Raw genomic sequence first — 25538 nt, 5'->3', positions numbered from 1 at the left:
GGTCTCAGAGAGCTCAGTCTCCCTAGAAACTTTCTACGTGGTCTCATTGGTTGCTGCTGCAACGTTAGACCTAGAACCTTGTCTCCATTTTCCCCAGTTGCCCAAGGTCACCCACGTGGTTATTGGGGGAACCTTGAGTAGAACTCAGCTTAGTAGACATGAGGTCTATGTCTTTCACTTCACTTCTTCCTGAGGTGGTCTTCTCGCTAATAATAATTCCCTTTTGTAATGAAATGATTAGAACATGCTCTTTTTGTATAGTTGCTGATATTTTATTGAACATGTAAAGAGAGAAGGGGAGGTTATTGATTCTCCTATTAGGATTGAGATAAACGAAAAGGAAGGCACGAGGCCAATTTTCAGATGGAATTTCCACTGCAAAAGGATTAGATACAGCTGAGGAAGCTTCGATTTTATTGGTATGTGCTCCAACGAACTTCCAGATTTTCTCCATCACGGACAACATAACTACCAACTCCTGGAAAGGAAGAACGAGAGGCGGGTCAAAGGATTTGATCACCGAATCACCAAATCCTAGATATCACTCTCCCAACTCCTTGGCACGTTCCCCACAAAAGCTCATACCCTCACATCTGAAAGCTTTGGGCATCTTAACTCTGTGGGGCTTTTTGGTGTACTCTCCCTTACCTTGGCTCAATGGTTTGCCCTCACTCAGAAGTTGCCAGTAGGTTCTGTCATTGTTGTTGGCCTTTAGGCCCTGAACAGAGGTGATGTAGGGGCCCCATGAGCTCTCCTCCACTGTGAAACTGTGGGGACAGTGAACAGGTTACAGAAACTTAGAATTTTCGAAGGCAATCCTCTATGGGCATTTCTCAAACTTCAATGTACCTAAGAATCACTTGAACATATTACCAAAAAAATGCAGATTTCCTGGTCCTATCCTAGATACTTTGATTCCATAGGTCTGGGCTGGGACCAGGAATCTGCACATTTTATTAACACTCTGGGTGGTTCTGATGAGGCAGTCCACCGTCCACGCTAAATTAGAGAAACGATGCCCATGGTTTCTGCCCCCGCCTCCCTCCATAGCAGACACTTCTCAGTCAACAACTTCTAACCTTCTACCCCAAGATGGTTGAAGACTCTAAAGCAGTAGAAGAAAATGTTCACTTCGTGTCCTAGAGGCATCATAAGTTAGTAGCTTTCTCTTAGGAAAAAGGAATAGGAAAGAATAATTAATATTTCATGTGTTTATTAAAAGGTGACGTGGTCAATGTCTCTTTCACATTCTTTAGTAACATTACCTTCCTGGGAGCACTTGAGAGCAGTCTTTATAGTACATTTATATCACACACACACACACACATTTTCACATATATGATTTTCTCTAACATCTTACATCGTAGGATTAGACACAATAAACAATTATCAATTAGGTTTAAGGAGCTAAATAAACCATATTTTTCGGAGGCAAAGTCAATTTTAATATTTGACCGCTCTAGGCCAGAGAACCTTAATCTAGGGGTCCATGAATCTCCTGAAAGGGTGTGGGGGGGATGCATGGAGAGGCTTCCAGGTATTTTTGAAACCTCTGATTTAAATGCCAAGTTTGTGTATATGTTCATTTTTCTGGGCTGAGCATCCCACTCATCTGATTTTCAAAGGGGTCAGTGATTCAAAAGTAGTTAAGAACCACCGTTCTAGACACAAACTGTCAATACAAGAGAATCTATTTATTGAAATAGCTTTACTGACAGAAGAGAGATTCCTGGGACTTATTCACCCATTAAGTGAATATTAATTTAGTACCTACTATGTGCTAGAAGATGAACAGTCTCACCTCCTTTATTTAACCCCTGCCACGAGAAGTAGATGGATAGCAAAAGTCCTGATTAAGAAGTGTTTTAAATGTCCTTCGTATTCAGGTGCAGATATAGTCTTACTGAGTCATTCAGAGTCACACCAAATACCTTAACTTTAGGTTATACCCTGACATACCGAAATATAGTTTCATTTTTTTCCCGAGCTGCTTCCATCACGTTTAGGAAGACAGAACCATTTAGCACGGTGACGTTGGTGGAATATGTTCTATTGATTTTCACAGAGTAATGGACTAAGATATTTGAGGGTGAGTTAGTATATCTCTCAGATGTAGGCTTAGGAGTGGGACTGTTGAAATCTGGCAGAGACAGAAAAGCAAAGAAGAATTATTATTCAGAATAATACAAATGATGTTACAGTTTGCACACCTATACACCCCCTATCCGAGGACTCCTTTCCTTTATGCAGAGGAGGATTTGCTACAAGGAGAAAGTATCATCCATCAAAGAGCAGATCTCTTATATGACTAAAGCAGAAATTAAAACCAGAGACTTACCAGCTTGTGAATGCTCCTGTTCAGCTCAACTCCCAGCCGTTTAAGCAATTCAGTTGCCCCATTTCCCATTTCTCACAGAGGCTCCTTTTTGGCTTTGGCACAGCATACAATAATGATTCCCTTTTTTTTTTTTTTTTGCCTTTTTATTTCTTGACATTTATTGAAAACATATTAAGTGCTAGGCACGGTACTAATCATTATCTGTGGATTATCTCATCCGGTCCTTACAAGAATCTAAGTTAGATACTGTAATCATTCACATTTCTTACATTAGGGAACTGATGTTTAGAGGCTAAACATTTTGTCCAAGGTCTGTAAACCTGTAAGTGGCTGAACCAGGAAATGAAGGAGATAGAAGGAATAGCTCCTTTCCTTATACCTTCTTGCAAAATCAGTTGTTGGAATAAATGAGTTGTGCTGCAATTTTCTTATAATACTGCCATATTCCTTCCACACTGATGTCTTATATCCCTGAGGGATCACTCATTGAGCATAATGGAAAGTCAAAGACACTATGCTTTGTTTAGGGTGGGAATTATGCTCAGAACATCTGTGTCCAGCAATCAGAAAACCTCCCGTTGGAGATAGACATCATTTACTCAAGCCTACCTTGTTTATCAATGTTTGAACCAAGAACACCATCTACTACCCTGTTAAGAACAAATCCTCAGGGGGCCGGCTCCGTGGCTGAGTGGTTAAGTTCGCGCGCTCAGCTGCAGCGGCCCAGGGTTCAGATCCTGGGTGCGGACATGGCACTGCTCGTCAGGCCACGTTGAGGCGGCGTCCCACATCCCACAACTAGAAGGACCTGCAACTAAGATATACAACTATGTACTGGGGGGGGGGGGGGGGGGGGGGGGGAAAAAAAGAAAAAAAAAAAAAAAAAGGTTGGCAACAGTTGTTAGCCCAGGTGACAATCCTTAAAAAAAAAAAAAGAACAAATCCTCAGGTAGTTATAGTCTCTGATGACCTACGGAGGGCTGAGTTCTTTCTGGGAACTGATATACTTTAGAGGTTTATATGGTCACTTTTGGTCCCTAAGACACCTAAATCTCACACGCTTTGGGCATTATGCTGAAAGGCAGAACAGTTTGCTCTTTAGTGTTATACCTGGATCACTGACACAGGGAGAATCTTTGTTAATATCCAAGTAGGTCTTTCCCACCAGGGCAGGTAAGATCTGGGCTGCAGCAATTGGAATACTGAATGTTCCTTGAGAAATTTCTTTGAACACTGTGTCCAGAGTTTGTTGGCAATTCCATTCATTTTTGTTGTAATATTCTGATGAGACAAAGAGAGCCTAATGAGAGAGAGAGAATGAATGAGAGAAACTTCAAATAAGGGGAAAGCCTACATCTAAGTAATTCAGTAAATACTTATTGATCATTGACTACATATAAGGCACCTTAGACCACTAAGATACCTTTCCTTTCATCAAGAAATGTATAAACTAGTTTGGGTGGGCAAATTTCTTAATAACACAAACTATAACAGCTCCAATGAGAATAGACTTTCTCTACTGTATTCACTCGTGTCTACAATACTGGAACAACACTGTCATATGGAAGGTACTCAAGAAATATCATTAACAGACAAACTATTATAAAAGGAGCCCCTAAGATGAATGCTATAAGAGAAGCATCTAGTGGCATGGACTTTCAAAAGAAGAAAAGCTCTAAACACTATGTGAGGCTGAGGAAAGGCTTGGTGGAGAAGGTGCACTTGATAATATGATGGCATTTCAGGAGGTGATATAAGGAGAGGAGCACTATACCTAGAGGGAACAGCATGACCAAAGGTGCTAAAGTAGGAATGGCCAGGGTGAGGCCTGGCCATGATGAGAGTATCTGTATTTGAGCAAAATGCCCAGAGGATTTCTCCTGGCCTGGGAGGACTGGTGTCCAGGGAGCACTCAGGACAATTGTGGAAGAGCAGGCTGGAAAGGAGGTTGGTTGACGATTGAATTTCAGTGAGGTGTCTGACATTGTTTGCTTGACAATGGGGAGTCTAATGGGTTCTTGAACAGAAACTATCCAGGCAGCAGATGTAAACTGGATTGAAAGGGCAGAATTATGGGGTAGGAAAAGTTAGGAAGGTACTAGAGTGAGCCAGGCAAGGACTAAAATAGGCTGGACTTGAATATATTGCTCTGTAGTTTCCCAGGAAAGAACAATCCCCACTTTTCATCTTTTCTCAAAGATTCTTAAAGTTACCCAAGTAGTTAACAAGCATTTGCAGTATACTTTAAAAAATTAAACTTATTACATCTCTTAGAAACTGTCTTTCGGGTGAGAAGCTCCTAAGCCTGCTGTGAATTAATATCACCTGTAGGCTTTTAAACAAGACCAAGGCCTATGCTCCACCCGTAAATTTCTGTATTAACTGGCTAGTGTGGGGCCTAAACATTAGTGTTTTCTAAAATCTTCTCCAGATGATTAAATGTGCAGCCAGAATGGCAAATGACTGTTTTATAGTAGGTTCAAACTTAGCAAAGCTGACAACATGAACAGTAACAACAAGACAAACAACATTATGCTTGACCCCTGCTTGCATCACCAGCTTCATCTTGTAATTTTTCCCAAGGAGCCTATGCTGATGATGCCAAACACCTTGACTTTCCTAAAATATATAGTGTTCTTTTGTGCCTTTGGTCTGTGTCCTTGCTGTCCTTTCTCCCTTTGAAGGTCCTCTCACCCGGAGTCAGCCTGGCAAACCCCTGTTCCTACTAAAAAATCAGTAAAAATTTTTTTCTGTAGACCTTGACCTCTTCTTGTGTCTATTAGAGTTGAGTAAATCAGAGAGTAAATGCGTGAATAAAGTCCCAGGCTTCAAGGAACATACGCACGACAGTGCAGGTCCTGAGTGTGAGTTTTGAAACCACCTGTTTAGGTCTCATCTCCGTCTGCATCAATTTCTGGCTTTGTAATATTAGGCAAGTTACCAATACTCCATGACTTATGTTCTTATTCTAGGAAATGCAGGTAGCAACTCTTTCCTCATTGAGTAGTTGTGTGCATTAATGAGTTAATGTCAATACATACTAGCTGCTGTTATTGCCACTACCACTTATTACTTCCACAACAGTAATCTAATTTGGGAGGTAAGATGAAAGCACAAAACAGTGCTATATGGTAAAGTGTGAAATTGCATGTGATAGAACAACAAGGTAGGTTGAAGCAGGCTCTAGAATTTCCTGAAGAAATTGTACTCAGGAAAAACTTCATAGAAGCATTGGATATGGCAAGGTAAAGATTGAAGGTGAGGAGAATACATTTCATGCAGGGGAGGGGAATCACATGAGTAAAATCACAGTTAGTCCAGGAAACAGAATGGACAATAAGATCTTAGGAGGCCAATAAGAAAGGATAAAGATACTGCTTTCTTCCGTGACTCCCTTCTCTGTCTCCTGTTTATCCTCTGACTTACCTGCATAGCTTCTCCTGTACTAAATTTGTTTCCAATGAGACCATTTTCTTTTTTCTCAGACAGAATCTTTTTTACCAGTGACTTTTTATGCTTTTTGATATGATTTAAATACTCTCCATCTGTTTCAATCTGCCCTTTCCTCTCCACACAGGTCAGAGCCAGGACAGCCATTGCACCAGTATCTGTCGAGAAAAAACATTAGTCATAGGGTGACCAACCATTCCAATTTGTCCTAGACTGAGTGGTTTCCTGGTATGTGGGAATTTCTGTGCTAAAAGAGGAACAGATCTGGGCAAGCTGGGATGGTTGGTCATCAGATATAGCAATCATCTCTCCAGCATTAACTGCTCAAATATTTCAAGACTCCTTTTTTAGGTTGAGTAGCCATGTACCTTGTACTCAATAACTCACATCGTAGTTGCAGAAACATATGGATTTGTAGGTGCATATACATGGACAATCTTCTACTTTTACTTCTTGGTTGTTCGATTTTCTCATTTTTTTCATCTTTCAGCCATGTTGTCAAAGGAATTGAGAAAACTCAGGATGATACACCAAACAAAATATGTCTTTGTTAGGTTTTAAGGTTTCTATTAGACTGATTAGAAAATAGCACTTAAGAGAATTTCCCTTAAGAACTTCCCTTGGAAGAAGGAAGGATAAGATCTATTTTTTTTCTGGCTCATTACTTGGTTCCCCTCGTGTTCCTAGGCATGGTGCTTCCCATCTCTCACAGAAAAAGGAGTATGATAAATTTCACATTTTCCTTACTATCCAGAGATACTGAATGGTGATTTTCTTTGAGATTCTTGAAGAAAGATGAGCTTGCGTATCTGGATTAATACTAACTGTCTAGAAGGGACTTCTTTTTTGGATGTGTAAGCTGGCACACTGGAATATTTCTACTCCTTCTCCATTGTGAATACACACTTTGTTGATCAAAATATTGGGCCTTGTCACTGCAGAGGTTGTGTCGTTCAAGTAAAACCGCACATACAAATGGTCTCAATAAATTAGAGAAAGAGGAAGGGTTAAGATAAGTGAATTCCACTGAATTTCCTTTCTCTAATATTTATATTTCCTAAAATGTCTTATATGAAGATTTCCATGATCCATCCTCATTTTACGATGGGAAAATTAAAATCAAGTGTTAATATCCATTGAATATATAACTCAAAGAAGAGGTGAGGTAGGAACCAGGTCTTTCTAACATACTACACATCTAGGAAAAGGCTTAAATGCCACCCAATATCCATTCTTTTCAAAAAGAAAATTCTCTTCTGAGGAGACTAGGGTAAAGAGGATATAAAAAAAAGAAATCTAAGTATTTATTGGTAGAAAAACTGAAGGGGCAAGACCAACTGGTAACTGTGGCTTCTATACCAAAGGAATTGGGTTTAATGACTCACCTACTGAGAACTGACCACTAAAATAATAGTTTTTATTTTCAGGATTGAAGAGTTCAGCAACTTGGCGGATTGAGTAGTTTCCATTGAACAGACACAAGGCCAAAACATCCAGGCTCAGCTGGTAGTAGCTGGTCAGTGGAGTGCAATTGTGTGCTCCTGGCAGAGAGAAAATGAATACCTTACTTATGGAAGTGGTACTGGAGTAATACATTTTCAACCTCTTCCTACTTACTTTATTCCTATTTCTTAACATTGAAAGAGAGGTAAGTAATAGAGGGAGATTACTCATAGAATCAGCAAACCTGAGAAATTTAAAGACTCTTAAGGGCCACCAAATTCAACTCAACTCCTTTCATTTTATAACTGAGGAAACCCAGCACCAAAGAGGTTAAAATACTAGACCAATATTCAGGTGGTTACAGAGTTAGGACTAGAACACAGACTTCCCACCTCCAAGCCTCTTGCACTTTCAATAGTAGTACGTTGAAACTATAAGTAGAATCCTGGGTTGGAGGCCATCTCAAAGGAAGATAGTATTGGAGAGACGTAGTGAATAATAGGGCAAATACTGGATGGGAGTTGAAATAACAACAATGCTACCTCACTAGAAGCCATCATGGTCAATCTATTTTTCTCAGTGATAAAGTACTTTGGCCATCTTAGTTCTTATACAGTCATGCATCACTTAATCACAGGGATGCTTTCTGAGAAATGTGTTGTTAGGTGATCTTATCATTGTGAAAACATTATAGAGTGTACTTAGACAAACCTAGATGGCGTAGCCTACTACACACCTAGGCTTTATGGTACTAATTTTATGGGACTGTCGTCGTATATGTGGTCGGTCATTGACTGAAACTTTGTAATGCAGTGCCTAACTGCATTATTATTGGATGCTTTAGTACTTATGACATGGTGTCTTGCATTGTTCAGCTATTTCTGGTGTTATTCATTATTTGTCTAATACGCAAGCTCCTGGAAGAATAGAGAACTGTGTCCTACATGTTTTTGTGTGTTTGTGTGTGTCCATTATCATTTGTAAAATAGTGCTTGACATAGGGTCAATGATCAGTTGAACAAATTTGAAAAAAATTTAAGATGCGTGTTGAAAGAAGGAAGAAGGGAAAGTGATCTGCAAAGACATAGCGGGATGAATGGAATGAAGAGGAGAAGGAAAGAGTGGAGGGAAACTTCATACAGTTTTGAATCAGTTGAGAAGACATGATTGGCCAGGGTCTCCGAACAGTTGGTTCTCACCCATATTTTCAACTTCTGCTTGGAATTTTGTTTCCAGCTGGCTGACCAGATTGTTATCATGTATAAATCTTTCATCAGGGTTTTGACATTCTCCCAAAGCCAATATAATCAAGGCAACTTGTCCTGAGGTTAAATCTGAGCCTGAAAAGAAAAGTATTCGAGTTTAATAACGTACATGCTTATGACTCTTTTGGTCTCTGTCTTCTTTGTGACTTATATTGCCTGCCACTTCTTTCTTCTGTTCCACTCTATACTAATATTTTATTGTTCCCTTCTTTATCTCCAAAGCAGAGCCTTTTCTAGCAGTACTGTATAAATGCAAGCTAGATCTTAGTCTCTTTCCCATGAAATCATGGATCTTTTTGGAATCATGCAATCCTTATAAAAATGAAAAAAGAAGAAAATAAATAATAAAGCCTTGTGATTTTCTCTCTTTGTGGGTGCCATCTCGTCAGGTTAGTAATAACTGACTTGTATTTTCTATGTCATAGAATATCAAAATTCTTGGGCTTCTCACAATTCTTCCAATAGTATTGTTAGTTAGGTAGGGGTGGCTGTATTTACCCCGTATATTAATTAGAAGTTGAGAGTCAGTATTGCCATGAAAGACTCAAGGTGGAGCCTGGACTCAAACCCACATCTCTATTGCCCTGTGGTTGCCTCTTTATTGTCAGCTTTCTTAGTTGTGGTCCACATCCCTGTCAGCTAGCTTATATAATATTAACAAATTAATAAATAAGACTCTATAGTTTCTTTTGATTTTCTTTGGGACCTCTTGAAGGAAAACAGTTTTTAGGACCCAAAGAAGTAAGGCCTAGCTCTAGAGTAAGGGGCAGTGGATGGATGTTTTGAGGCACCTTTCTGTCACCCCAAGTTTTATGCAGCTGGAATAGATGTAACAAGGATACTTTGAACACACAATTTTTAGGACTGACTCAAGATAATCTTTATAGATAGGAAAGTCTTTTCCTAAATCTTTCAGAGAACATGGGCACTCACTTCTGCTTTTCACATTCTCTTCGATTTGTTGGATCAGCTGTTGTTCTGTATCTTGTTTCTGGATCCCAACAAGTCTGAGGGACAACAGGACATTGGAAGCTTGGATTCCTCTGGTATTATCTGAACTGATCATTGTGCTTATCAGAGGTTGCAGACGAAAGTAGTTTTCTTTGCTTACCTCTGTTGCAGGGGAGGGAAGAAATAAGAAATACACACTGAGAAAATGTTAAGGTGAGGAACAGGGGTAATAGTAAAATATTTAGTAACAGACATGGCACAGAGATAGACCAATCCAGGTGTCACTGGCTATGTTTCTGGAACAACACAAAGGTGAGTCTGGAACCCCTGCTATACCAGGTATAACTCCTTTACCACCCAGCATGGAAGTATTTCAATATTTTCACGACTGGTTCAACCTTACCATTGTGTACTGGCAGAATTTCAGTCCTGCCTAGAAGATCTAGTATCATTCCCTAATTTTGAATATGAAGCCTAGAGAGAGTGTCCTTAAAGAAATTTCAGTAATCCGAGACTTAACTGAGACTAGAATACACGTTTTCTGACTCCCAGTCCGTAGCCCTTTCTACTTCCTGGATCCAGTTCTTTCCTTCTTCATCTTCTTCTAACTCAATTGGGCTAATACTGAAGGAGAGAAGGCAAAATTCTATGCTACATTGGTGATTGACCCCAAAGCTGAATTGTATGATTGCCCAACTGGCCAGACATCAAGATCATTATTCAGCAGTATGCACCCTATGGAAAAGCCTCCAGTTTTAGTCTATAACATGTCCAAATCCCAGGGGAAAGGATCGAGGGAGTCACATTATTCTGTGGAAGTAAAAAGAGAATCCAGAGACCCCCAAGAACTGGAAGAGAATAAGAGTAGTTAGTTACCACTTAAAACATACTTTGTCCGTAATCCCACGAAAATCCTACCCATCTCCAGATTATCTTATGGGTTAGTGGAATAGTGAGAAGAAGATGAGCCCTGGGTTCAGCTTGACCTTGGCTGGATTCTGTGCTCCGTAACATATGACTGTGGGTAAGTTATGTAATTTTCCTTATCTTTGGTTTCCTCATTTGAAAATTGTGGATATTAGTACCTATTTCATAAATATTGCACAAGAAATCACTTACTAAACTGTAAAATGCTGTACATATGATTACTTCTAGCTCAACTGGTGTTTCTATCACTATACTTAGAGAATCTAGGAAATGTGATTTACCTTGCCCACCTTTATTCACTTTAAAAGAGAAAGTCAAGAAAATCTGAATTGAGTGATTGTAGAAAGGTCATGGTTTTTTACAGGCACAATTGGACAATTGTGAGTTGTCCCTGAGATTTTTTGGAAGCATCCAGTTCAACAGATTTTTTTGGCACCGAAACAGACATTTTAGTTCCTGGTCCACAACTCAAATTAGCTTCCTTGACCACTAACAACAAAGTTAATTATTTTGTACAATGAACTGGACTTCAAATCCTCCATAGAGACCCCCTCTTATTAGGATCCAACAGAGGAAATGACAGGCAGGAATAAAAATTAGAGTTGGCAGATTCTGTGTTTTAGCTTTATGAATACAAGTCTTTCTGCTGTGCTGTTGATCTCTTCTTGTAGGCTACGGAGTTCTAGGAAGATGTAGTCACAGATGGTACCACATAGTCATCTTTAGACTGGTTTGAAGCTTCATTCCAGGATAAAGACTTACAAAAGAGAAATCATGCACATGACAGCCACATCAGACTTCAAGAAATCACCTGCTTCAATACCCTTCCCCAATTATCTTCCATTTATGGATGAAGCTAAAAATATTCAGAAACATTGGATCATTCAGCTACTAAGGAATCAGACTAGACCTGAACTCAGTTTTTCTTTTCCATATTTAGTATTTTTCATAGAATCACACAATCTCTGGAGCCTACACCCAGAAGAGAGATGATGAGGCTTGTACCCATGTCCTGTGGGGAAAGTTGAAGGGAGGGAGATGTGTAGCTTGGAACATCTAAATGCGATAGTCACAAGACAGCAGTCTTCATTATTTGAAAGAGATTATCAGCATAATTTTTTTCTGTGTAGTTACAAGTGGTAACCCAGAATATTCTGTGTTGTTCTGGGTTGAACTTCAGAATAATGGATTGCATCTCAAAATCAAAAGATAACTTTCCATGATCTTGAAAAATTCCTGGGATCATGAATTCTCTATCACTGAAAAGGAACAAGAATAGACATTTACTTGGTAAGGTTGCTGTAGTAGAGAGGATTTGAGCATAGGAAGAACAGTTAGTCAAGTTAACATTGAATCTATTATCCCTCTTAAAACAACACCTTGTGGAACTTTCCTCACCATCTCCTGCCATCCTTTACATTACTAATAGAGTCTGACCACATATGGAACTGGAATAGGGTCTTTCCTTAGTTAACTCTACACAAAGTCCTCTGTCAGTAGCCTTCAGGAGACTATCACAGTACAGTAATTTTAGCTCAAAGCATACTCACCACAGATCTCACATAGTTGGCTTGGAATAAGAGAAAACAACAGAAGCCCCACTAGGGGCAGCTGGTGTGATTGTCTCATCTCTCCACCAATGTACTGGAATGGTGAGGGCTTGGCTGGCTTATGTATTAGGTGGTGGACAGAGGGTAATAAGAGCTCCTCCTTTAACTGGCCTCAGCCTCTTTCACTCAAGCAAATATTGAGCAATATCAGGAGGTGTGGTCAAGTGTATTTGTCCAAGTAATGTAATAAGCCCGGAAGAAGACTTGAAAAGTATGGTCAGGGAGAATGAGGAAATAATTTTTCTTAGTAGCATTATTCACAATAGCCAGGATATGAATTCAACCTAAGTGTCTGTCAACTGATGAATGGATAAACAAAATGTGGTATATACAACACGCTATTATTCAGCCACGAGAATGAAGGAAATCCTGCCATTTGCAGTTACGTGGATGGACCTCGAGGGCATTATGCTAAATGAAATAAATCAGACAGAGAAAGACAAATATGGTATGATATTACTTATATATGGCATCTAAAAAAGTCAAACTCACAGAAGGAGATGGTAGAATGTTGGTTTCTAAGGGCTAGGGGAAATGGGGAAATGTTGGTCACAGGGTATAAACTTTTAGCTATAAGATCAATAAATTCTGGGGATCTACTGTACACCATAATGCCTATAGTTAATAATAATATACTATATACGTGACATTTGCTAAGAGTAGATCCTAAGTGTTCTCTTCCCTGACACACAAAACAGTAATTATGTTGGGAGATGGATATGTTAATTAGCTTGATTGTAGTAATCATTTCATAATATATACATATATAAAATCACATTGTTCACCTCAGATATACACAATTTTTATTTATCAATCATATCTCAATAAAGTTGAGAAAAAAGAATTTATCAGCTTAGCTATGGACTTAATCATGACTTAATGACATACTATTTGCACTGTATCTCCCTACCTAGCACATTTTCTAGTCCACAGAAGGCATTCAGGAAATAACATTTTCAAAGTCTTTACAGAAAATCTTCTCTGTATAAGGTATCACAATAGAAGCTGGGGAATAACAAGATAAATAAAACAAAGACTCTAGGCCCAGGTTTCTTAAAAGTGACGCTCTTCTATCAACATTTTGCATCAGGAATTCTTTGTTCTGAGGGGCTATCCTGTGCATTGTAGGGAGTAAACATGCGTCCTTGGTCAGTAGCACTTCTCTCCCCAGTGATGACAATAAAAAATATCTCCAGACATTCCTATATGCTCCCTTGGGGGACAAAATTGCCATCCCTCAGTTGAGAACTGTTCTTCTAGTCTTCAGATAGTTTTAAGTTTTGTGTTGGGATAATGTCATACATATCTTACTTTTTCAACATAGTTTGGCCCCTGTGAGGTGTAGGAACCATGATACTAGCCCTTTTTGACTGATCCTTACCCCACTCGTGTCCTCACTTCCATCCACAGTTACCTGACTTTGCAGGATTCATCTTTATAATCATTTTCTTGCATGTCCCCTCAATTCCTTAGTCTCTCTCTCTCTCTCTTCGATGCTTTATTGGCACAATGCTGGTTAAATCTATCTCTCTGCCTGTTCTATGTCTGAACCCAGATAGCTTAATGAGGCTGAACAAAAACAACAAATTGTGCTGATTTGGCCTATCTTTAATTCACATGCTCACTAACCTCTAGTGGACCCATAATGGTGTTGGGCAATTGTTGGTTCCCCAGGTGAAACTTGAAACTGGCTGTCATACACAGAGGGCAAGGAGAGACCAAGTCAGAGGATAAATTCCCCTTAAACACTATTATTGCTATCACAGCCAACTGCAGAAGCTAACTGACCTTCAAAAATCTTGCCTTCAACTGGCGCATCTTCCTAAGAAACAGTGAGTCACAAATTAAGTAGTGTGACACCACCACATGCCACAGATGACTAATATCTCATTTTCTGCTAACGATGAGGTAATACTAAAATAGCTGAGCATCCAATTCCAGAATTCTAACTTAACGCTCTATTTTCTAAGACCACTTTTACTTTGAACTGTGTCAGTCAGGGTCCCGTTAGGAAGGCAGAAAATGCACCACGTAGTTCAACATAGGGATTTAACATGAGGGCTTAGTTTCTAAGGTTTTAGAAGAGGTGGAAGAGTAAATGGGAGAAGATGAGGCAGCCCAGAGTTTAGCAACTGCGGGTAGCCACTACCCTCTGCCTGGTGGGGCGAATGGAGGTGATGGAAGCATGGAAGATAGGGATGTCTGACAGGATGTAGACACACCAGAGATGTCTTAAAGAGATTAAGGGGAAGAAATACCTTAGATCCTCCTCTTCTCCCATCTTCCAATCTCCTGCCAGTAACACAGCAACATCCAGTCTGCTCCACCAGCGGCAGTTTCACAATCAAACACATGAGGCAAAATAGGCTTCACCCAGGATCAAGTTCACTTACCATAAGAAAGGATACAGGATGTGAAACTACTCAGCGTGCACAATATCAACATAGAGGAGGTGTTATGAGTCCCAGGCTCAGCTTCTGATGTTCCAGTCATTCTGCACTTGAGATGACCACGGCCATGAAAGATGAGGCTTGAATATATGTGGACATTCTTAGCTCAAGGGAACCATCAGTGCTGGGGCCTCCTCACCTTTTATACATGCCCAGTTACACAGACCCTCAGGCGTATGCGATTAGCCCTCATTCTCCAGGACAACAGCAACTAAGCAATACGTAGTCTTTATCTGGACTGTCATTTATGTTATCCCTGGTATAGGTAATTTCAAAACAATTCCTTAAGTTAATATTGTTAGGACAGTTAACCAAGGATCAAATCCCCAGGCATCCCTGAAAGCAAGGTGATAGGCCATAGAAGCAGCTATAAATTCTTCCCACTCAGCCTCCCACTGATTACTCCTAACTGGAAGCCAGTTAGTAGAGGGGCCTGGGAAAAGAAGTTTCCAGCATCAGCCCTCTGGTTCAAAGCTGAGCAGAGGAAGGGCAGGAAATAGCTCTTACAGTAGTGAAATGGCTGGAAGACTCTCTTAAACTTTCCAATTTTCTTCTCCCTCCGCCATTGTATCAAAATCCTCAGCTGACGTTACCGACAAGTTGGTTACAAATATAATGGACAGCTTTCAATTTGCACCCAACCTGACCACTTTCTAAAAACCAGTTTTTTTGAGATATAATTCACATCCTATACAATTCAGCCATATAAAGTAGTTTCACTGGTTTTTGGTTCAATGGTCTTTCGTATATTTACAGAGATGAACATTCACAGATATGTGCAACCATCACCACAATTGATTATAGAACATTTTCACCACTCCAAAAAAATCCTTTGCCCATTTTTTTCTTTTTGAGGAAGATTTGCCCTAAGCTAACATCTGTGCCAATCTTCTTCCTCTACTTTGCATGTGGGATGCTTCCACAGCATGGCTGTTGAGTGGAGTAGGTCCATACTTGGAATCCAAACCTGCAAACCCAGGCCACAGAAGTGGAGCATGCAGAATTTTAATCACTTGGCCATGGGGCTGGGGACACCCCTTTGCCCATTTTTAAATTGGGTCATTTGTCTTTTTTATTATTGAGTTGTAAGAGTTCTTTATATATTCTAGATATGAGTCCCTTATCACAAATATAATTTGCATATATCTTCTTCCATTCTGTGAGTTGTCTTTTCTACCTGACCTCTTAAAAGCACTGAATATGGTTGATTTTCCCCTCTACTTTGTCACGTTTTTTCCTTGACTTCTGTGACAATAGCATCAACCTCCACCCCCTGATTGTCCTCCCAGTATTTTTGACTGCTCCTTCTTTGTACTCACTACCAATATTTTTTTAAACTTTATATGTTGTATGCCCTCAGAGCTTTGTATTAAACTATTATTGTTTCTCGTGCTACATACTCTAGGTGTTCTCACATCCGGGTTGAAGCCTTCAAATATACTAATATTTCCCACGTTTTCATTTCTATCTTAGAGTCCCTTCTGAGTCCCAACTTATAGCCAAATGTTTTCTCTACATTTCTACTTGGGTGTCTCATAGGGGTCTCATAATGAACATATCCAAAATTGAAATAATTTTCTTCTATTGCTGACTTACTTCTTCCTTAATGCTGCCATCTTTGCTATTTAATAACTGTGTGACTTTAGGCAAGTCCCTTAACTTCTCTGAGTCTCAGTTTCCTTATCAGTAAAATGTAGATAATAATACTTCCTATCTCCTAAGTTTTTGTGAGAATTTTATGAGTTACCATAAGGTGCTTAGAATAGTACCTAGTACATACTAAGCAGTACCTAATTGTTAACTCTTGTATCTCACCAATAACAATCAACTTAGTTTTATGTACCTGAAGTCTAGTTGTCAAGCCTGATACTTCTGTCTCCCTCAGTCACTGATCTAATCAATCATCGGGGTCAAACATTCTACCTTTTGGTAGATGCCATTCGGCTTCTCTCTGCCTTTACTGCCACTACTCTGGTCTAAATTACCACAATTTCTACACCCCCACAATAACTTCCAAATGTTTGTTTTAGTCACTTGTACCTCCTCCAAGTCCTTCTCCATCCAACTCCAAGGGCAGCATTTCTAAAACTTGGTTAATCCATAGACCTCATTTAAAGAAAAGGAATTCTCAAGGAACAGAGTTTGACATATACTACCCTAAGACTTTTAATCTATAAAAATGTCATTTTTGAATTTTCCTTGCAGAAGAGATATTTTATCATTGTGCTGTTAATGTTTTTAAAAAGGTATTAAAATCCTCATAGAATGAAAATATGTCTGTGACTCTTGGGGCTCTGAATATTCAGTTTCACACCTACATTGATCTTCAGAACCATAATTCTGATTATTTGCTTCCTGGTTAAAATCTTGAAGGCTGCCATTACACTTTGAATAAAATTCCATATTTCAAACAAATCTCTAAGAACCTGTACCTTCTGATCTTTGCTCAGCTCTCCAGCATTATGTCGCTATCTTGCACGTTATGCTCTAGCCTCACTCTTTTCAGTTCTACTGTGCCAACTTCCTTTCTGTCTCACGCTCATTTGCCCATGTGGATTTCCTCTCTTGAATGCTTGTTTTCCCTGTCCCCTCAAATGGCCTGCTCACCCTTCAGCTGGAACACTACTTCCTCACTGTACTCTCGCTGTACCTCCAGACCTGGTTGTGTCCCCCTGTTGTCTACTCCCTTGACTGTCTCTACTTCCCTTTGTAGCACTTATGAGAGTTGCAATTGGTGACTTGCAGCATTCTTTCTTAACAGTGTTTGTTTAATCTGAGTCTCCCTGCCAGACTGTGAGTTCCTCAAAGGCAAGGGTGAGTCTTTCTTGTTCACTGTTGTATCTCCTACTGCACCATGCAGAATGCAGTAAGAGGTTTGAAATATTTGCTGAAAGGAACAGCCTGAGATCCCTAAGCCGAATGATAAATTAATAACACATGTTGGTAGATAATCTCATTGGAATAAATATTAGAAGTTTATACAGAGCAAACTAGGGCCATGTGGGCAGGCAATTCTGAGGGTTTGAGCTCTTGGTGGCCTGTCCTCTTGGTCCAACACATCTTTTTCCTCAAGCGAAGGGCACAGTGGAGAAGGTCAGAGTGAGGCCCTAAAGCATGGGTCTCTGAGCACAGGTCCCTCCTTCCCAGATTTGAAGGTGATGCCACATGGCATGGTGGCAGACTGGTTTATCCCATCTCCTTTTTCCTGTTATGAAATGTGGCTGTCTAGAAGAAGCTAAAACTGGGAGAGAGGAGTGAAATGCTACATTGGGTGAAGGTCTTTTTTCCTCTTATGGAAAGGCTTTGTTCAGACTGCTGATTCTGGAACTTGGCCTGATGTCATGCTAGTTGGACTGCTGTCTCTATTTTCTTGTTGGTCATTCCAGATCCTCAAAAGACCACGACTACCAGCACAAATAACATCAATGTTTTACAGTGTTTATATTACATAGATGCTGGAAATACTGGGAGACTGTATGAAGAGAAGGAGGATTTGGATTCATTTTTTTATTCCTCATTGAGTCATCAAAGATGATATTTATTGAGTAGTCCCTAGTAACATCTGATTTCTCATTTGAAATTATGATCTTATGCTTAAAATCAAAGGATGCAGAGGATTTATAATGTTGGTGGTTAAAAAAGGTTCTAGGGCCGGCCCACTGGTGCAGCAGTTAAGTTTGCATGTTCTGCTTTGGTGGCCCGGGGTTTGCTGGTTCAGATCCTGGGTGCAGACATGGCACCGCTTGTCAAGCCACGCTGTGGTAGGTGTCCCACATATAAAGTAGAGGAAGATGGGCATGGATGTTAGCTCAGGGTCAGTTTTCCTCAGCAAAAAAAAAAAAAAAAAAAAAAAGCCACAAAAAACAAGGAGGCTTGGCGGCAGATGTTAGCTCAGGGCTAATCGTCCTCAAAAAAAAAAAAAGATAAAAGCTTCTAATGTAAAACAGATGAAAGTGAAATAAAAATAATTGAAGGAGAGTTGGAGGTCTGCCTTCCTCCCTCCCTCATCAGCAGTCCTGAGGACATCTGCCCAAAGTTTCTCAAAATGTGAACCTCCACAAACCACCTGGGGCAATTGTTTAAAATGCGGATTCCTGGGCCCTGTCTCTCTGGGTTAGACTCTGGGAATTTGCATTTTTGACAAGACCCTGCAGTGATTCATTTGTACTCTAAAGCTTCCAGCCACAAGAGACCCCATTGGAATGGAGTGGGGTTAAGACATCAGTATTTTTGAATAGCACTCCAGATAATTTTGATAATTAATCTAAAGTTTGGGAGCCATTGAACTAGGTGGTCTCTAAAGTGATAGTAGCTGAGTGAGTCATTCTCAAAGTGTGGTCCTCGACCAGCAGCATCAGTATCACCTGGAACTTTTAGAAACACAAATTCTTGGGCTGCCTGCCAGCCATGAATCAGAATCTGGGGCACAGGCCAGCAAGCTGTGTTTTAACAAGCCCTGCAGGTGATTCTTATGCTGCTGAATTTTGAAAACCCCTGGCTTAAAATATCTTCAAAAATATCCTTCCCCACAATTCAATACACATGCATTGACACTCCCTGGACATTTTGTTCTCCCAGGAACTTTGGAGGGGCTGGAGAAGTCACAGTTCTCAATGATTTGCTCGTGGTACTTTATCTGTGCCCCTGATTTTGGTACTGCAGTGAGCAGGAGAATGTCAAGATTCAGCAGGTAGACAGAAGTCTTTCTCTGAATAGATAAATAGTTTTTGTTTTGTTCTTTTTACTTTCCATATTTTCCAAATATTAAGCAATTTGGCTCAGCAAAAAACACCACACATATTCCTGGAAGATAAAAAGAGTCAGCAAAGAGTGATTTGTAAATACAGACAGCTGGGTGTGGTATTGACTATAAAATTAAGTGGAGCAGGCCAGGCACTTCCTATTTCTTGTTTTTCAGAGGTCATTGATTGGCAGTTGACATCATGAAGGATTTTGTGAGGTTACAATCGTCTTTACTCTTGTGTGTGATTTTGGCTTTTTTTGAGCAAAAGACAGGTATGTGTTTTATTGTTTGACGGTGTGGTTTCTTGGAGGTTGGTGGGCCTCTTGTTGTATGCTATTTTGAGTAGAAGTGTTGCTTTCTCTCTTTCGCCCTCTGCCTCCCCTGAAAGCAAGTGATTTATCTAATTTATGTGTAGCTCTCCACTCCCTTCACTCTACCTGTGGAAAATGGTTTCTCTACTTGAAGTTTCAGCTTGTTCTTCCATGTCCCACCCTGATCTACTCATAATCCAGCCACCTGCCTCCCCCTAGGTGATCGTGTGTTTGTTCTAAATCAGGCTGTGGAAACAGCTCATCATTTTTTCTATTCTCACTTCTTATTTTTCCTGAGTCATCAAGTTATATTATAATATCTATTGTTTTATTTGCAACCCACTTACTTTGTCCATGTGTCCTACCTATGGCTTATATTAAAGTAGTCTTTTCTAACCTAGACTATATATCTTTTTCCTTATTAAAAAAGTCACTAGCTAGAAGTATTACCTAGAAAATAAACATTTTGTTATTTCTAGTATTTCTTTATCACGAAATTGTAGTGATGGATAGCTTTGTCTCTAGGACATGTCTTTGCCTATCTATCTAAAAACTTCCTTAGGATCTACTCCTGGTAGTAGAATTAATGAGGCACCAGAACTGTGGATAATGATTTGAGTTGACAGACGTATCAGACATGAATATATTTACTCTAAGACTATCTTCTTTTTGCCTTATAAAAGGATACAGGGCAGGGTACATACCAGGCACAGATCTTCATTTCATTGGCAGACTCAGCAGGTGCCCAAGTATGTGGTTCCCTTTGTCCCTTCACTCACAAAAGATGTGTTTGTCTGCTATGGATGAGGGCCAGAAGCTACAGAGAAGCTGCAGCTTCAGTGTCCCACCGATCATTTACACTGGTCTAGTCATGCAGACTCAAGGCCAGCACACAGCTTGAGGCTCCTGCAGTCCAGGGGAAGTCCCACACGATAAGAGAAGGAGAGACAACATCCCACATTTAGCTTAACTCTGTAGTTTTTCAGGAAATGGTACTGGGAGGAGGAGATGGAGGCTGTCCCCAGGGCCTGCATGAACCTGGTCTGGTGTTAATTTTCACTCACAACCGTGACAACGTCATCTGAATGATCACATTGCATCTCTCAAGGGTGTTCCGGGGGTATTTTTTTTTTTTTTTTATAAAAGTCTATGCTCAAATTTTCTCTGAGTGTCCTCTAGGACAAATTTCTATCTGAATCTTTCTTTTCTCGGTTCTTCCAGCAGTGTCCGTAGGATGTACCTCTTCTATGTTCTGGGCAGTGGTGGAACCGACTCTACTCGGTCAAGGTCACTTTCTGCATCCTGATGAAGTGTCTCTGGGAATTGGCTGCCCTGTAACGAACATAACTTCTCAGGGGTATGAGTTTAATTACCTTGTCACCGAGTGTGGGATTCAGAAAGAGGTAAGAGCTGTGACTGTTTCAAAGAATAACCTAACCCCCAGATCTTATCTCGCTGTGGTGCTATGCTTAGAGTCCGTGCAAGACAGGGGCAGCCAAGGCCAAAGATGAGGAACCTGCTCATTTTTATGACACTAGAGTTTGGTACTTTTAGGATAGAAAAACCAGTGAGACCCAGGAACTGGCCTTTCAGAGCTCATGGCCCATTGACGGAATCTAATTTATATGTTATTTCCTGCAGGGGGCAGGCCTGAGCCTGGGTTCCAGGGGGTTGGCCTGGAGACGGAGGCAGGCTGGGAGCCATTCTGGAGGCTGAGTCCCTGGGGGCTGGCGTGGCACTGGTGAGGGCCTGGTACTGGGGTCTGCTGTGAAGTCCTGTGTTTGCTCTCTTTTCTCCAATGGGAGGATGTCTCCTCCATGCTGGGTGGCCTGGACTTTGGAGAGCAGTAGTGGGGTAATGTGAAACTGTCTTTCCTACTCTCTTCAATGTGTCTTCTCATTTCTGTGCTCCACCCAAGGGCTATAATCCCTATCTGGAATCCTTAGCTCTAATGAAGGTATTTGCATGTGTGGATAGCTCAGACTGATGTTTCTGTGGGTAGACAGTGCTGGGAACTCCTACACTGCATCTGCTGATGTCACTCTCCTATTTTATTCTTTTGTGATGCTATTATAAATGGAATTGTTTTCTTAATTTTATTTCCAGATTGTTCATTGTTAGTGTAGAGGTTTTTGTCTATGTATTTTATATCCCGCAACATTTATGAAGATGTTTATTAGTTCTAATAGATTTTTTGGTGTATTTCTTGTGATTGTACCAGGCCCACCATTTTTATTGAACACATGCTCCTCAGATTGTTACAAGCCTTTGGTTATTTTCCAGAGTTTTGAAAAAATTTAATTGACAGTTTTTGCCAGTTTTCTTTGTTTGAGAAGTGGGTTTTTGGTGATCTTGACTCTATCATACTGGAAGTGACTATGGAATATATTTCTATTAATAACAGAAGTAAGGTGCATATAGTATCTATTTTCCACACTTCGTATACAACTTATAGACTCTTGACTAAAACAACATATTGAATAGCAACACAATGCACAAATAACCATGTTATAATCATGTTATTGGATGTTATATTTCTATTAACAGTCATTGGAAATAGTTTACTTACATGAGAATATTTATTGTATAAATTAACAGATTGAAAAATGGTAATCCAGTATGCTATTTTTGTAAGAATGAGTAATAGAAAAATATACACCTAAATGTGTTTACAGAAGTTATCCCTGTGTTAGGATTATGGAGATTTTTATTTTGCCACAACATAGAATTTTCATATGTCTCCACAACATGCATGTATTCAAAAGACACAAACATCCAATTATGGTTTTAAATTAAAAGTGCCTCTCTGTCTAATCTTTCCAGAGACCTGGGACCCAGCACTGTGGTAACGTTTGAAGGCAAAATCTTAGAATAAATTTATTAAGTAGAAGTTGTAGCCTTTGTTTCTAACCTGGCAATTCATGATTCCGATTTCATGATTTCAGTTGCCACAAATGCCAACTGGTTGCACTGATGATCAAGACCCTGACTTGGTATTTTCTTATTGGTCTCTGTGAAAACAGTCTCTTCAGGATCCATGCGGAGAGACCTTAGTATGATCTTACATCTTGATCTGTTTCTAGTTCAAATTTCTTTAAAACTCCTGTGTGAGATGCTATACTTCAATTCAAAAGGTCTTTTTGTCCCATTAGGTTTTCTCCTATGGAGTGATATTTTATTCAGCCCTCCATTATAACATAATAAACAAAGGAGTCACTGGAAAAATTCCTTTAATGTGTATTGTTTCCAGGTGAGTATAATGGGTCAACTGGTTCACAGTTTACTTTCTAAGAACTACTTGTTAAAAGTAAAACATTTGGGAAGTGAAGCTCAGCTTGGTTTGAGTCTTGGAATGATGTCTCTTTGTGTGGTTCCTCAGTCCAATGAAATACTTATCCATGTCATTTGGTCATTGCAGATGCTCTGCCCGGATCCTCTTGGACCACCCCTACCATTTCTGTGTGCCTCTTTCCTTGCTTCTCTGGAGTTTGGCTTTTAATGACCCCAACTGGGCCTGGGAGTTTACAAAATTCCCCGATCCTCACATCGAGCGGTGTGGGAATGTGAACACCTGGCTCTGTTGCCCGATCTAAGGACAAACTGTGAGGCAGGATTTAACTTTGGGGCTCTCTTGCAGGTTCTACTGAGGCTAGAACTTTGCTTGAAATAGCACACTTTTGTCATCTCTGTCTTCCTCTTATGCATGCTCCATTCCCTTACTGGTAACACTTCTATAATAAATCACCTGCCTATAACTCTCCTTGTCAGGTTCTGCCTTTGGGGAACCCTACTAAGACATACTAAAATGGATTAATAAAGCTCAGAGGTTGATGTGCTCATGATCAGGTAGTTAAGAAACGGTAAGTCAAGACTTGAACACACCTTCTCACATAGCTACCTCTCTGAAGATCAGGAGATGCTTGGAAAAACAGGAATTGGAGAGAAAGCATTGAGTATCTACTCTTTAAGATCAAACATTTTTTGAAAATTAAATTCTGACCTAAGTTGTATAATTCTTTATTCTATACAAGACCTAATGTTTTCTAATTTTTGTGACTTACATAAATCCTGTACACTTGCATGGGCATAATTTTTTTTGAACTGTTTTGAAAAAACAGTTTAAAAAAAGAAAAAAGAAATGAGGGTGCTTGTTTAATATAGATACCATGACCCTATGGCTTTTGGGAAAACTACCTAAACTTTTTTGTATCTTAAGGATCAGTAAAATAACACTTTTGTGTTGTTAGTGACATGGAGTCAATTCTAACTCCTGGAGACCCCGTGTACAGCAAGAGGGAACCCTGCCTGGTCTTTTGTGCCATCTTCTCACCTTCCAGCGCTATATCAGATAATGCCCTGCTGCTGTTCACAAGATTTTCAAGGTCAATTTTTTTTGAAAATGGGTGGCCAGTTCCTTCTTCCTGGTAGTTTATGAATGGAAAATGTAAAAGATTCTAGGACTCCTGCTTTATGCTTGTCTCTGGGAACTTCTTCATAAGGCCATCAGAGCTAACTCTATCTTGGGGAATAGATTCCCCAATGGTAGAATGTTGAGAGGGGAAGGGGGGAACCATTAATAGTGTTATTCCTGAAAAAAAAATTAAGTAGTGGGAAGAGTGGAAGTGGTGGTAACACTGCTCCTGGTAAAGTCAGGTGGACAGCAACGGGTGAAGCCAAAACAAGACTGAATGGGTTATTTTAAAATTTAACCTGATATGCACATTTTCTCTTCTTTAAAACTTTTAGCTCGCCATTTTTAGATGACACTCCAGGCACTACCAACAACAATCTCACAAAGTCCCAGGATGGTCTTCCCTCTGACAATTCTTGTCCTTCCTGGACCTTAAGCAACACTTGCCTGTTTGGATTGCCTTGGATCCCATACTTCCAAGACTCCTCGGTGAGGATCCATAGAAGAGACAGAACACGATGATGTGGATATAAGGAAGGCTAAAGCTTAAGTCTCTGCTAATAAGTTTGTTTGTTTGTTTCTGGTTTAAGTAATGTCTAGCTATGTGATGAGTCTTACACTAATTACAATTGTGTTTGGAAAAAAAATGTGACTTCCACATATCTATGTATGTTCTGGTCTTATTGACAAGTCTTCCTCACCACAATCATCATGTCAGAGTAACTAAGTCTCCAGTTGGGTTTAAACATAATCTGGGTTGATAATCAAACCATTCACTTTAATTATCGGCCACTTAGATAAAAGTTGCCAAGTGTCTAGATCTGCTCAACATCTTCCTCCAATCCCTGGCACTTAGATGCTCAAAATTCATTGGTCAAAGTGTTAATCAATGTGTTTTCTGTGCCACGTTTGTCAGTAGCTGCACTGCAGCTGTTTACTAACGATCTGTCTTTTTCTTCTGCAGGTGAAGCCATTCTACCAGTCACTTCTACCTAAAATGCCTCATTCTTTAGTCCATGAGAGTGCAAACGTGGCTACATTCTAGGTGTTCTAGGTGATTCTGTGATAATCTTGACAACTCGGTTGCTGAAGCATTCTTAAATTTAATTTTTAAACCAATCGCTATAGATTTTGGAACTTTCCCTATGCCACCTCCTGAGACGCCACCTAGAAGTTAGGGTTGAGACAGTGCCTAATGTGTCGTGTTTTTAGGAAGTGTTTCTTTTAAGCGATGTGGCAATATAGCCCTTGCACATTCTCTTATGATAAGACATTTGCATATAATTTTTATGTGGAGATAATTTTACAAATAAAATCTGCTGTGTCTTTGTGGCTATACTTCTTGATGTCTGAGGAATAACCTCAGAATAGGGCCTAAGCTGAGAGGTTGGTGTGGAAGTGTCGTTGTCACCCACCCCACTGTTAGTAGCTGTTCAAGAAACCGCTTACAGAGGTACTGCTAGGTTATGCCTGGTAATGCGTTGGAATTCTTTTAGTTTAACTTCTTATGGTGAGTGGAGATGAGGTTGGAAGAAAGAGTTGATAAAGGACTTTCAGAAAGGTAAGCGAGTGATTCACGCCTGCCACTTAATTAAGCACACCTTCACACCGGGAACCTTGCTCAATATTAGCTACTGT

The 25538-nt window shown here is 39.9% G+C and overlaps 2 protein-coding genes across 4 annotated transcripts in view; one reads left to right on the top strand and one right to left on the bottom strand.

Moving 5' to 3' along the window:
• Positions 1–25029, top strand: part of OOSP3 (oocyte secreted protein family member 3) — a 50849-nt gene extending 25820 nt beyond the window's left edge. Inside the window, exons 1-6 of one of the 2 annotated variants that reach the window (XM_046644653.1) lie at positions 19378–19450; positions 20711–20892; positions 22642–22739; positions 23737–23871; positions 24236–24389; positions 24865–25029. In XM_046644653.1, coding sequence (XP_046500609.1) covers positions 19378–19450; positions 20711–20892; positions 22642–22739; positions 23737–23871; positions 24236–24389; positions 24865–24945 — 723 coding nt within the window. In that variant the 3' untranslated portion in view covers positions 24946–25029. Of the gene's footprint in view, positions 1–19377; positions 19451–20710; positions 20893–22641; positions 22740–23736; positions 23872–24235; positions 24390–24864 lie in introns of those variants that run through there. The other variant, XM_046644654.1, reaches the window with a different exon arrangement.
• On the bottom strand, positions 293–14287 carry TCN1 (transcobalamin 1). 2 transcript variants are annotated; one of them, XM_046644651.1, is made up of 9 exons: positions 14243–14287; positions 9430–9609; positions 8431–8571; positions 7174–7329; positions 5765–5946; positions 3449–3638; positions 1960–2140; positions 649–767; positions 293–478 (listed from the first exon to the last, which is right to left on the bottom strand). In XM_046644651.1, exons 2-9 carry the CDS (start codon positions 9560–9562, stop codon positions 414–416), a joined length of 1167 nt encoding a protein of 388 aa, XP_046500607.1. In that variant the 5' UTR covers positions 9563–9609; positions 14243–14287; the 3' UTR covers positions 293–413. The 2 variants fall into 2 exon arrangements, with proteins under 2 accessions (XP_046500607.1, XP_046500606.1); XM_046644650.1 differs by lacking the exon at positions 14243–14287 and adding an exon at positions 11925–12003.
• Positions 25030–25538: the final 509 nt, after the last annotated feature.

The sequence above is a fragment of the Equus quagga genome, chromosome 17, assembly GCF_021613505.1.
Source record: "Equus quagga isolate Etosha38 chromosome 17, UCLA_HA_Equagga_1.0, whole genome shotgun sequence".
NCBI classification, from domain to species: Eukaryota; Metazoa; Chordata; class Mammalia; order Perissodactyla; family Equidae; genus Equus; species Equus quagga.
Note: the sequence above shows the minus strand (reverse complement) of the source record. Positions and strands in the feature narration are given on the sequence as shown.

Bases quoted from the DNA above. Each gene is read 5' to 3' on its own strand.
- TCN1 (XM_046644650.1), bottom strand. From the start codon at position 12,003: ATGAGACAATCACACCAGCTGCCCCTAGTGGGGCTTCTGTTGTTTTCT. The intron at 9,610-11,924 runs GTGAGTATGCTT...CCCCTGCAACAG, and splicing joins CCAACTATGTGAGATCTGTG to AGGTAAGCAAAGAAAACTAC. The intron at 479-648 runs GTAAGGGAGAGT...CTTCCTTTCCAG, and splicing joins GGGCAAACCATTGAGCCAAG to GAGTTGGTAGTTATGTTGTC.